The following is a 13,569-nucleotide window of genomic DNA, read 5'->3' as shown; positions in this document are numbered from 1 at the left end:
AAACTAGCCACTCAAGTAAAAGCCATCTGAGCCCCTCTAAAATTACAGAGAGACGACGTGTAAAGCTCTTGATTTCCGAAATCTAGAAATTTCGATCCTATCATTATTATATCATTTCATACAAACAAGCAACCCATCTCTCTATTACAACCAATCCCTCCAATTCCCCTCCATCCCACCATGGTATCAACCTCGAACTTTCCCATTCGATAAGGCACAGCAAAACTCCCTGGCTATGCATACAATAAAGAAAAGAAAAAAAATGTGTAATCCAGAAAAAAATTATGTCCAGCCTCCTATCCATCTATCTGCCCTCATCCCGCGCCTATTCTGCTCCAATGTACAAAAATATGCGAGCATCCCAATATACAAGAATGCACGCTATGTACAACCTTGAATTCTATCCATAATTGAAACAAAACAAAAAATGTAAAAATCATCATGATGGCCGTGAAAGAATGATCGTAAACGCCAGACCAAACCAAATGATAGAATCCCGCAAGGGTATTAATCGCGGGTGCTTTTCTCCACCGTCTATACTGCTCTCGAATCGGCGCTGTCTGTATTTTCGAACGCACGAACGAAGATCGATCGTAATTTATCCTAAGCTCAAAAGGCTTAGTTTTGAAATATTAGTTTTTTTTGGTATAGTTCTGTTGTCCTGTCCTCAGGGACCTTCTCGTCGGTGCTGCTCTGGTCGTCTCACAGTAAAACTGCGCCTGATACTCTCCCCCCAAGCCGAGTTGTCGAGAACTTGAAGCACATTCTCAGCACTGACTTCGCTGCCGCGTCGGCTACCGTTCGCCGAATTGGGCGCAGAGAGTTGTTGATCAGCTTCGAAGCTGAAATCGGAATTTGTAGGACGATGTGGTGATAATTTGGGTGATCTTTGAGGACTTCTGGGCGATAATGGGCCACCAAACGTACCAAACGGCCCGAGACTGGAGGATGACTCGGCATGACGATGCCTTTGCGCCCCATCCAACCCGTGAGCAATAAAAGAACTGCGAGCATCAAGTGCACCATCATGGGGAGACAGCCGTTCTGACGCTCTAGCACTGGCCTTGGCTTTTGCTCGATTCGCTATTTCTTCATCGTCGTCAACATAAATCTCTGGGCCGAGATTAGGGACGGCGGTCATCCGCCCTGATCTCTTTTTCTCAAGATGCTTTCTGAATCTTCTAGACCAGTACCTAAGTTGTGTTAGCGAATCTCTTACATATGCTCTGCGCTCTTCTTACATAGTATCGAAGAAACCCAGAACAATCCGCCTGCGGATTTCTTCCTCGACTCTTTGAAGGCGAGCTCGTCGGCGCAGAAACTCTTCTAATCTAAAAAGAACTGTCAGTAAGGTTGATGTGCAGCGTTTTCCAAGACTTACTTCAAGCTTTTGTTATCACTGATGACGTTGTAATGCGCTAAGATCATAAGAACTGTGGTAAATGAGATACCACGGTCGACGTCTGCAGATACCATGACTTCCTCAAAGAACAAATTATAGCGCTGTCTTGCTCGTCGGACTTCCTCTGGATCTATTTGAGCAAGGCGTTTATTGAGCAACTTTAGGTTGACTCCGCTCGAACTACCACCTCCGGTTGCCAAAGCAGAGATTCGCCCGGAAGTTCCCTGTGCCTGAATATCTTCGAGGATACCTCTAACAGAATTTTCGTGGCTATAAATACGCATCTCGAACACGCCCGAGAGTTCACCTAGCAGCCGGGGAAATTGCTCTTTGGTGATATAACCTGTTCCTTCGGGGTCAAGTGTGGCCCATGCTTGTTTGAATCGTCGAATCTCTTCTCGACTGACTTTACCAAGACCGCTGGAATGTTGATATACGTAACTGAAACTCTCGTAGATAAGAGAAACGAACAGACTCGTAAAGATGTACATGCTCAGAATGTTCCAGGAGATGAACAGTGCTCTGGCCCAATTAGCACTCCCGCAGTCACTCTGGAAGAAGCTTTCATTTCTATTGCAGAGCGGTGGTTCTATCCCCGCAAAGTCTTCCATTATTTGGTTCCAGCCTTCGCCGGCAGACATCCTAAACAGGAGGATAAGGGCTTTCGGTACGCTACGGAAATTGAGATTGCCGCTTTCTTCTGGCCCAAATCTTGTGAGACCAAACGTCTGAGTCATGGCAATGGCGAAGACAATGAAGAAGACAAACCATGTGGCAAGTAGGTTTCCAATATTAGTCAAACTCGCAGCTGCAGTTTTGAAGAGTTGATCCAGAGCGTCATTACGCGGGATCAAAAGTAGAACAACAGACACAAGGAACAATTTATGAAGTTGAACGTAAATCTGCCTCTGGTCTCCGTCCGCTTCCAGTATGATTGTTGATACCAGCGTCCCCGTAATTGCAAATATCGAGAACACATCCCATGAGCTACGTCTGAATCTAGACCAACTGAGTCCGACAATGCGCACGACGATGTTGGACATGTAAAAGACTGTGAAGACGAGGAATATGTAGTTCCTGGCTCTGTCCCATGGTCGGGGTTCGGGGTAATATTCGATCAGTAGCAAAATAAGGTGGAAGACAAGAACCAACGTCATGGCTCTTTGCCATTTTCCATGTTTACGCACAGCTCGTTTATAACACCAGTCTTTCCAGCCTCTACCAAGCGTGCTGGAAGGTCGTTTGGACGGTGACACTTGTTTGAGAAGCTTGCGCAACTCCAGCCATGATCTTTGATCCGCGGTCAAGAAAGCAACTCCAGTCTGTTCCGTGTAATTTCGCATAAAGACGGAAATAAACAGGGTAAGTACGAAGACTGTGGCGAGCAGATTGAAAATGACAAAAAAGACGGCGTTACCCTGGGAATGGAGAATTATTGGCTGTAATCCTCGACCAACAATGCTCTCCGCTGACCACATAACGTCAACCCAGCCCTCTTGAGAGACGATCTGGAAGAGTATGAAGAGGGAGCTCGGGAAGTCATCAAAGTCGAACCAGTTATTAGATGCAACTCGAGGTGCAATCATTGGCCAATTACCGCTGAAAGGCGTTGACCCATATTCGCCGAAGCAGTCAGCTACTTGCGTGATACCACTACCATTGTCGTTGCACGCGACAAGCTGGCCGCTGAAAAGGTTCACGCCGTATATGGCGAATGGAATCAAAAGGGAGAAAGTGACGAAAGCAGCCTGTGCTAGACATTAGTCATGGCATTAACAAAAATACGCGTGGAAACTTACGGAGAAGAATTTGGCGCCTCCAACGACAATCAGTGAGTGAAAGGTCTCCCTAGCACTGTCACTGACGTTGAGTAATCTTAGAGCGCGCAATGCTTTAAACGCCCCAACAGCTCTTGATACCTCACCATCGTCCATGAGCGAGGTTATGACATTGATCCAGAAAGTTATAAGCACAATACCATCGATCATCCCCCACGAGCTTCTGAAATAGGCGTTGGGCGTAAAGAACAGGCCATCCGCGATAATTTTGATCAGTGCTTCCACCGAGAATACGATAGCAAACGACATGTCGACCCACACGAACCAGTTCTGCACGCTGAACCTGTGCTGATCGAAATACTCTTTTTGATATAGCGGAGTGGTCACACAAGCGAGAAGAACCATCGCTACTATTGCAGCATAGATGAATGCTGAAAATGCATACCAAACCGCCCTGTTGGGTTCGACGCCATCGAACCTTTCCATTCCTCGTCCTGGACCAACGATTCTCTGACAGAAACGACGGATCGGATTTGTGGGGGCGAGTATGAACAGAACGTTGTTGTACGTGGGATGCCGAGCTAAATATTCTCGCTGTGCTTTCTTGCGTTGAGATGTCGCAGATACAGCTTCTTTCGCCAATGTTCTGGCATCCGTGGTCTCGTCGGTTCGGGTAGAGAACTCGATGTTTGAATAGAACGGATTTGGTTCACTATTGAATATCCCTCTCTTAAACCTTGCGCGCAGTCGGGTAATCAAACCTGGAGTGATTATAACCGGCTCTGTTGGTTGGGTATTCAGGGCTGGAGTCGTCTGTTCAGCAGCCCGAATTTCATCATCAAGAAAGTCTTTGACAACAGCGTCCTTGAGAAGCATTTCCATAGTAGCTGGACCATAATCTAAAGGGTCTTTTGTCGATCTCGCCTTGCCGAAACGGAAAATGGCAGAGAGAGATAGGTTACTGGTCCCGCCACCTAACTCCTTCCTATTCAAGAAAGCTTTCACTTGGTACATACGTTTCTCGTCCTCTGAAACATCAAAATTCTCTTGGATGACTGCTATGAACATATTCACCAAGATGAAATTTGCAAGAATGAACCATCCAATAAAGAATGCGGCTCCGATCCAGGCGGAATCTCGGGACCTTCCCACACCAGTGACGTTATAGAGTATAGAGGTCCAGTTTTCACTAGACAGCACCTGATACATGCCCAGGAAGGCGTTGTATATTGTAGAAAAAGTGGCTTGGACGTCGTCTCCATCCAGTTGCGAAGGTAATTCCCCTCGTAGAAGTTGCACGGCGAAGATCGAAAGGAGGAACGTAATCAGAAACACAAAGAGCATCAGGTTAGCAATACCGCTCGCGTTACCCAAAACGAGAGTAATGAGATCTCGAGTGACGGGTACAGCGATAATTACGCGGTAGACTCTGATCAATTGAAAAACGGTCAGCCAAGCGTATGGCTGCCCCGAGTTCCGGATAGGAGGAATCAGAATGACCATTGTAATCACCGCTATTCCAAGATCGAACCAATTTTTTTTGTTTCGAGTAAAGCCTCGCCAGTCAACGGCAAAACGAATTATTATCTCGATGAACAGTATAAAGGTAACCACTATCTCCGAGTTGCCAATAAATGCCTTTCGAGTTGGAGACATGGTAGCGCTCTGTGCAGCTTGGCACACCAAGTCGTAAGTGATACAAACAATCCAGAACCAATACGTCTTGTCGTAAAGCCTTTTGAGGGATCCGAGGCGTGGAGGAGCTTCTGGATCATGTGTCGGCAACATGTTCTTCACATGAGCTGCGAATGCGCTCGCCTTTCCCTCTTCTCTTATAACTTGAAAAGATGATGTGATGACAGCAATGAGCAAATTGAGAAGCCACAGCATCATGATCATAATTCCACCGGCAAAGAATAGAGCTGCAGCCAAGTAGTCTGAGTCCATAGTGTAATACATCAGGTCAGTAAAGGTATTCGCAGTCATGACCACAAAAACCAATTCCAGGGACTGAAATATATTATCAAAGCTAACGGTCCCATTGAAAGGAAGCAATTCGTGCGGCAGCTCTAGACAATATGACCCCGCTGGACACAGGTAGCCCTTGATACTGTTGTTTGATGATATGAGATCCTTAGCAGCTGTATTGATCATAGGGCCATGTTTCCAAGTCTCATGGAGTCCGTCCAACGTAAACTGGCCTCCACAAAATTGACCAGAATTTACCCAGGCGCTACCAGTACTGTTGGTCGGGTCCGTTGAGTCTACCCATACACATTGGCGATCAAAGCTAGATTTGAAGCTCTGTACACCAATGATCGCGAATAGAAGCCAGAAGAATCCGATAAGAAAAGACACGTTCACAAGTAATGGTGCTGCTTTTTTCAAGCTTCGAAGAATGATTGCAGTACCGTGCGTCAAAGCTAGGAGTCGAAGAATTCGCAGACAACTCAACATCCGAAAAACGTAGAAATGCCGATCAGATTCGACTCTTGTAATACCAAGGACGAAAGCTACCCAAAAAGCAAATACAGCTACGAAGTCAAGCCTGTTGAAACCATGCCTCAGGAACGCACGTCTTGCTAATTGAAGTCGCTGAGCTTGTTCGACAGTCTTCACTTTATCTCCCTGAATGGCGGTAAATGAGCGCACGACAGTCTGTGCGCTAAGAAGAGGATTTGGACGGGGTCCTCTTTGCGAGTTGTGCCTTTCCGGTTTGAATATTGTACGGTAGCGATCAGCGATGATCGCTTTGATTCCTCCTTTTTTTCTTGTGGCGCTGTATTCCGGAGCATTGATTATGAGCCCAGATACTATGATACGAGCAACGAGTTCAAACGTGAAGACTATAAACAAAGCAAGAATGGCGTAATCATTCGCTGTGCTGCCCCAGCCTGGTGGACGTGGATGTGTAAATACATCTCTGGATGACTCGACAGCAAGCAACACGGTCTGAACCATGATGAGGATGAGAATGACCGGTTCTGTAAGTGGATATACCAGCACATCGCAAAGCCATGTTCTGATTTTACTATCCTGAGAAAATATGCCTAGAGATTTACCCCGCAAAGGGTTTGGAGGCTTCTCAGTCTCCTCGTCAAATGAAGGTTCTGGCTGGCCCTTCCCGAAAAACTTCATTGCTTTTTCAACAGGTGCTGTCGGTAAATTGACCTGCGGGTTAGGTCCAGCTGCAAGCGGGTCTTTTTTGTGTTTGGGTTGGAATCGAATTTCTTCTTCGTCACTCAAACTTGCCATCGTCGATAGACTGGGTTGTCTAGAGATTCTGGTTGTTGCGCGGCGAGCGCTGGCCTCGATAAATTCGGCCTCACCACTGATGTTCACAACACGCTGTGACATCGCTCTGACTATAGACCCAGCTCGCAAAAAAGCGCCTGATGTCGTCGAGGGTGATCTAGATCGATGTCGACCATCTGGCGTAAGAGCATTTCCATAACTATGTGCCCGCGAACGGCCACTACTGGGAGAGTGTCCTTGTTCTGCTGAAGAAAGATTATCCCCAAGTCTGTTTCTTGTACTCCTCCTTCTCCTGGAGGAGTCCGAAGCGTTGATATTGACATCATCCCAGCTTCCAGATCTATCGTGCCGCTGCCCTCTCGAGTTGTATGCCTCGGATCCGTCTATAGGTTGGAGGTGACTTGTGTCTGTCAGAGGTATGCTATCCGTATCTGTTGGTCCCTCAAAGTAGCTAGTGCCCTGATACGCCAAATCGTCTCCAGAGTCTCCGCCATATGGAGAAATCCCATCATAATCTCCTGAACCATATGGGCCGAATGGGGATTGTGTTCTCGACATTGGCGGAGGCTGCGATACACTGATATCCGGTACCAGCAACCCAGCAAACCCCATCGCGCTCTGAAATGCCCCAGGATCGACCGGTGATATTGGCGTCCCTGGGTCGTCATAATTGCTTTGCTGGATGGATAAAGATGGAGCTTGCAATGGCCGTTGGGGAGGTCGTCCCATCGGAGGACTTGGTGAGTTATTCCCAATCATCTCGTATCTGGGCCCATTTCCATAACCACCACTTGTTGGCCGCGATACGCCCCCCAGAAGACTTCTGCCGCGAGTGTGTTGCCGCCTTCCATCTCCTAGATCGCCGGATTCTGATGGATAGCCCAGGTCAACCAGGGGAATGGGTGGGGAGGACGGATTCGAACGGTCCTGCGGATTCGGGGGAGGCATTTTGGCATACGCCAATGACCCGAAGGCCCTCTAAACAGTGTAGTACCCTGCTTCGACGTGTACAATCGTGTTGGTAGATATTATGTGCGTTCAATCGTATGGTTCTTGCGCGCAAAGAGCGAGTGTTTTGGTTAGGTAGCGGCCATCATATCAAACGAGCGAGTTTGGAACGAGTTTTCAGCGAGCTATTGTCGAATTTCCTTTTTTTCCCTATCCGTACGGCGTGGTCAAATTTCTTCGTGATTTCTCGTTGGATTGTTCGAAATTCTGTAACGTCGACGCGGAGCAAACAGAGAAAGAGTGAGATGCGCAGCAAACGGCTAAGCAGGGGTCGAGTAGCGCTGCGCTGCAGGTCGGTGTTCGTGTATCGGCAGGCTCAAGCTCGGATTGCTCTAAAAACAGGGGATTCGCAATTCTGGAGGGGGAGGCTATTTCGGGATGTGGCGCTGTCAGTGGTTTGGCAGTTCAATTATCTGGTCACGACAGCCGTGTGCTTTTGCGACATGTGGAGGATCGTGGAGGTTATACAAAACTTAAAATGGGTCAATTGGGAACGTTCAGTTGGTGCAATATCGTGTGCCTGACAGTAGGTAGGAAATCCAACGCATATGGAAACATGAAATGGAACACACCAACGCACCCTGGTCCGGGACTGAGATAGGGCCGTACTCGTACTGATGCGAGCAGTTTACGGTACAGTATGTGGGAAAGATAATTTGACTGGCCCTTTTTAATTAGTCGAAATCACAAGAAGTTGAACCAGATGTAGTCTTCACTTACATATTACTTAACTAGTTCCAGGTTATGGCTTAGATATAATTCTCATTTACCTAGGTACTTCCCCCACCAGTCCAGCCCATCCATGATGGATGCCGCCCGCTTTGGGAATCCCCTGTGGCTGATGAAAGGTCACGTGTCGCGTCAACTTTCCGCATCGCGCGTTAGTGGTCGATCGCGTTCGACCATGTCAAGATATAATTTTGACCTCCTCTGACGCCAAACACAACTCCACAAACACCACACCGCGACCGAGGGCCCCTTTCCGTAGCTACAGCACGTCGTAGCTACTTATCTTCTTGCAAAAATTTATTCAGCTCAACTTGCTCCTCTTGCAACAACAGGGCAACATCCGCAGCCTGTCGCGTTCACTTAAGTTCAACCTCATCGATCAGTACTTTCATATCTCTCGAATCATGGTATCGTCGAGGAAGCGAGGTCGGCAGGAGATGGAAGCCGTCGAACCTACACCAGAGCCGCCGAAGGAAATCACGATGCTGGATCGCATAAGGAACATGTGGGAATTCGCGGCCCTGACCCAATACATCTTCACATTCGGAAGGGCTGTCAAGATTGACGAGAATCTCGATACAGAGGTACGAAATCATAGCCTGAGCACCTCAAATGCTTTGTGAATGATACTAAGACCTTCTATAGGAACTGGAGATGGCATGTCTCACGCATCACTCCACGATTCTGCGGGATATTGGTTTAGCGCTCCTTAAATTCGTCTCTTCTCACAAAGGACTTACGTACGTTCACATCCCCCATCTCTCGAATCTATCTAACGGCAACCAGTCCCGAGATTTTCGATGAATACACAAGACGACAGTATGTTGCGAGGGCGCCTGAACGCAACCCCTTTGGAGTTGAAGAAGAGCCGGCCAAGTTCTTGGATTTCGACACATTTACAAAGGTATGCTGTGGCAGATTCTACCATTGATTGGTTACTAAAACCTGCCTGCGTCTAGATTCGAGTGTTACAACAACTCACTCAGTGGACAATGGTCAATCCAGATCGTATTCGCGACAGGATGGAAGAGAAAAAGGATACGGAACAAGCAGTCTGGGTTTGTCAACACTTTTATCCCGGGCTATTTTATGCTAACAATGGAATGTCAGCGGATTGAGCCTTTTGGATGGGATTCAGAAGATCGCACATACATCTTACTCGATGATAACCGACTCTACCGCCAGACCGAACCTCCTCCACCTCCAGCACCGACCCCTAAGCCGAAGAAGAACTCCAAGAAAGCGAAAGCAGCACAACGGGCTAGCAAGCGGAGGAAGGTCGCCGAGGCGGTAGAGAGTGAGACCGAAGCCGCTGATGAAAGCATGGTTGGAGAAACCGTGGGCGAGATCAAAGAGGACGACGGTCTCGGTGGGATGAAATGGGAATGTATTGCTGTATCTTACCAGGATTATACCTCATTCCTCGCCACGATAGAGAAGAGCCGCGATCCGAACGAAAAGATATTATGGAAGAGATTGTCAGAGGATGTGCTACCCATCCTGGAGAAGCAGGAAGAAGCCCGCCAGCGCAAAGCAGCCCAAAAGGCGCGCGAATTACAAAATCTTGAAAAGCTTGCCACCGCAAAGAGGTCGAGTAGAATAGCAGGAAAGATGGAAATGCAAAAGCATGAAGAGGAAACGCGGGAAGCAGAACGCAAAAGGCTGGCGGAGTTGTCTATGGCGAAGAAAGAGCAAGAGAAATGGCTAAAGCTGGAGAAAGAACGTGAATCCCGAATGGTAACTCGTGAGCAGCGCTTGAAGGAGAGAGAGGCCAGACGAATTTTACACGAAGAGGAACTTGCCAATCTATCTGAGGATAGTAAAAAGATTGATGCTGGCGCCGGACGCCTGTCAGAGCGTCATCTCAAAGCCGAAATCGAGAAGAAGAAGCAAGCACTTGAGGAGCTTGCGGAGGAAGAAGATTGGATATTTGACTGCATTTGTGGTGCATACGGTCAAATCGACGATGGCACGCACAGTATTGCATGTGACAAGTGCAACATTTGGCAACACAGTAAATGCGTTGGAGTAAGCCAGAAGGAGGCTGAGAGAGATGATTTCTCTTTCATATGCAAGACTTGCCAACGGAGAGCAGAGGATGCTGAACGAGCCAAGAACCGCCCGCCTATTATGCTTAAACTGGGTCGTCCGGGATCTTCTTCTTCTCCTGCAGCCAAGGATAGCTTTAGCGACAATGTCTCTGTCGTCCTCCCAGCAAAACTTAATGGAAATATAAGCTTTCCACCAAGTACATCCAACGGCACACATAGCTCACCAGTCAAGTCTCTACAAACGGCTCCAAAGCTTGCCACATGGCAACCTGGATCTGCTCTTTCACCACAAGGACGACAATCTCATGATACCTCTATAGCCCAGACTCCACGCTCTCAACAAGATACCAGCCTCAGTTCACCTCGGCGGCAACCCCAGAGTAGTCCGATCCTACCTCCCAACCACACTTCTCGTCTTAATCAAGGACCGCTTTTCACTAGGCAACTTGGATCTTCATCTCCAAACAGTAAAACGCAGCAACCCTTCAGTGCTATCAGACCATCAAGCGCTCATGCCTTTTCTTCTCCACACCCAAATAGTCCAACAAATTTGCCGCCGCCTAATCAACCGGCAGTTTACACATTCATGAACGGAAATGGCATGAATCATAACAAGAGTGTAGCAAACCCAAACTCTTCCCCATCACGGAAGACTTCAGGATCACCCCCTCTAGCTACCATGGCCTTGAATGGCTCCAGGTCAATATCAAGCGATAGCAACCAAGACAGCCGCGTGTTCGGTGCTTCATCACCTTTCGCGGGTGGCCCTGTGCTCACTCCGGCCGCGAAGACAAAGTCACATACGGAAACGCCATTGAGCAACAAACCTCAGAGCTCTGCGCCGAATATGCATGTCTGGAAACCAGCGGGATCATCGCCACTCCAGACAATGGCGACTCCTGCGAATCAAGGGCAGTCTTCTCAGAACCAAATCGAGGATCAATCTTCGGCGCTTCCCTCTGCTGCCAGCGGATTATCGCCTACAAAGCACTCTCCACCGCGGTCATTCTCTTCGAGTTTCGGATCCCACACACCTTCGATTTTACCACCAGTGGCCACGCTATCACCTAACTTCCAGAAGCAGATCCTCACTCCTCCAGTGAAGGTATCTGACCCAGAAAGGAATCGTCCTAATGGACAGGCTTCTTCTCCAGCGCCAACGTATTAAAATCCAATCATTTGTATTAAATAGCAAAGCACACGGCGCTTTCCCTCTTCTTGGTATACTGCCACCACGAGAGTAGCCACCACTTTCAAACAACCACCACGGACACGGAATCTCTAACGTAGATTTGCACTTCCATGGACGTCACTGTCTGTGCGGCAGACTTTTGAACATCAAACGGCGCATATGGGATTTGTGACAGGTATTTGGATTTGTCTCTTGGACGATCTTCACACAGAATACACGGGACGCGTGCATACAAACCGATTAAGCATAACATAATTTATAGCGAATGGAGCGATTAGACCTGGGAACGAAACAGATAATGAGAATGAGATATATGTACCATTATTAAATGAATCAATAGAAAGAGATGTCAATTTTTTTTTGGAAATTGTTTTGATGACGTTTTGGTGTAAGGTTGTGAACCTCGACTGACGATAAGGCTGTCCTACATCTCCTTGGGTGCGACCATGATCATTGCCTAGTACACTCGAAGCACCATAAACATGTACAGTACCGTACCCCCTTCCCTCGGCATTTCAACCGCGACAGTCGGAAGGTGTAACAGGTAACACAAGATTATACGACGCAGGCGACACCAAACTCGTAAACAGGAGCTTATCGTCGTAATCAGATGTATTGCTTATCCTCATAATCACTTGCACTCTACGACTGCGGTGTGATTGACATAAGTATTATCATGGGAATTTATAGGAGTCTAATTTGATGCGGCGTAGACGGGTTGTGAATCAAGTTTCTGGGGAAGCTGATGGTTGGAGCATCAGTTGATTTCGTATGTCAGGTCTGGCTTGGGAATGATCATTGTGTTTGCTGAGTTCTTATGGGAACGTTGAAGGTTCTCTCAGGTTATTAAGCTGCTTGAGGTCGGAGGTGGAAGGTTTGTGCGGTTCGCGGGAATTCTCCCTGAGGGAGAAATCGGCATACTATGCTAGAACAGGGTTGGAACTTCAAAGATTGCAGGATGAGGAAGCGTTATACGGATCCAGATGTGGTTGTTTTGGATATCCCCACAAGCGCATTGGATTGAGAAGTGAAGTAAGTGCATGTTTTTCTTTTGGCGGCACTGCTGCGCGTAGGTTCTCAGCCGAATTATTGATGCTGATATTGATATACTATAGAAGGCGTAGAAGACCATTCGCAGATGTTGGGAACTTCTGTGTTTATGAATCATGAATTCCAGAACTCCTCGAAGCCACTGCTCCAGAAGTGCTGCTTGTAACCACCACTTTCCATCAACAAAAGCATAGGCCGGAGGATCCTCCGTAAGATTACGACCATAGTCAGTGAGGAAATGACACGTCCGTCTTGACTTTCCCTCATACAAACCCATCCACCCGACCACGCAGTCCAAACGTGCCCATCACGCCAACGGTGCGCGGCCCATCTACGGAGACGGCGACCATGTCTCTAACGAAAAGAGCCGTATCCTAAGACCTATGCAGCCACGCGTCTACATGCAAGTTCCCGCGCGAGCGTCGTTGGGTATGCGTTCCTCGCACACCTACCAACCGCCTCAGCATACAGAAAATAATGCATGCACTCACGCCCTCCAAAACAGTCACCACTTGCCAATTCACAGATCTCACGCCGGCGATTTCCGTACCTGCGTGCTGCAAATAAGGGAGCAAACCGCTTGCGCTTGCCCGCGGCTCTGAAAGGGGGAAGGCGTACATTCCAGAGCTTCCTTTGACGCGAGTCGCGAACGCCGCTAGCGTGGCAACCATGGGCATTCCTCCTAGAACGACTAGGGCGAAGAAGGGAAGTTTGGTAGAGCGTCGGTCGGGTGCTGATGGGCTGCGAACTCGCATGAACTGGTGGAGGCAGATGGCTTGCGCTGGGATGGGCTACCGGTTTTCAGACGAACGACGAGCCGCGCTGTTTGTACACCCATTTCTTTGGCGCGTTGATAGGAGGCACTATCTGAATGTCTCTCGCCTGAAATTCGAGTAGGGATCGATTTCGTTTGGCAAGAAGATTGCGTCCTGGATACTGGCAGTTATAGGTGTTTTCGTGTTTTTGGTCATGAGGCGTGGGTCTGGGCTTAAAACTCAAGGGAGCACAATGATTATCCAACATCGCAAGATATCTATTGGATGGTAGGATATTCTTCAAAGGGTCGGTTCAATGTGGCTTCCAGAGGCTCATCGAGGATTTTGT

General features: G+C 48.0%; 2 protein-coding genes across 2 annotated transcripts; one reads left to right on the top strand and one right to left on the bottom strand.

Annotated features, from left to right (window-relative positions):
• Nucleotides 1-667: 667 nt before the first annotated feature.
• On the bottom strand, nt 668-7,383 carry GLAREA_07699 (Voltage-gated potassium channel; the record flags this gene model as incomplete). The annotated part of the gene is made up of 4 exons (XM_008082386.1): nt 668-1,193; nt 1,242-1,331; nt 1,382-3,150; nt 3,202-7,383. 4 exons carry the CDS (start codon nt 7,381-7,383, stop codon nt 668-670), a joined length of 6,567 nt encoding a protein of 2,188 aa, XP_008080577.1.
• A 1,193-nt stretch (nt 7,384-8,576) lies between these two features.
• GLAREA_07698 (FYVE/PHD zinc finger) lies at nt 8,577-11,391 on the top strand (the record flags this gene model as incomplete). Its single annotated transcript, XM_008082385.1, has 5 exons — nt 8,577-8,756; nt 8,818-8,912; nt 8,959-9,076; nt 9,132-9,230; nt 9,283-11,391. The coding sequence occupies 5 exons, from the start codon at nt 8,577-8,579 to the stop codon at nt 11,389-11,391; spliced, it is 2,601 nt and encodes an 866-aa protein (XP_008080576.1).
• Nucleotides 11,392-13,569: the final 2,178 nt, after the last annotated feature.

Source organism: Glarea lozoyensis, assembly GCF_000409485.1.
Source record: "Glarea lozoyensis ATCC 20868 chromosome Unknown GLAREA16, whole genome shotgun sequence".
In the NCBI taxonomy this organism is placed as follows: domain Eukaryota; kingdom Fungi; phylum Ascomycota; class Leotiomycetes; order Helotiales; family Helotiaceae; genus Glarea; species Glarea lozoyensis.
The sequence above is the reverse complement of the archived record's forward strand: the minus strand, read 5'-3'. Positions and strand labels throughout refer to the sequence as shown.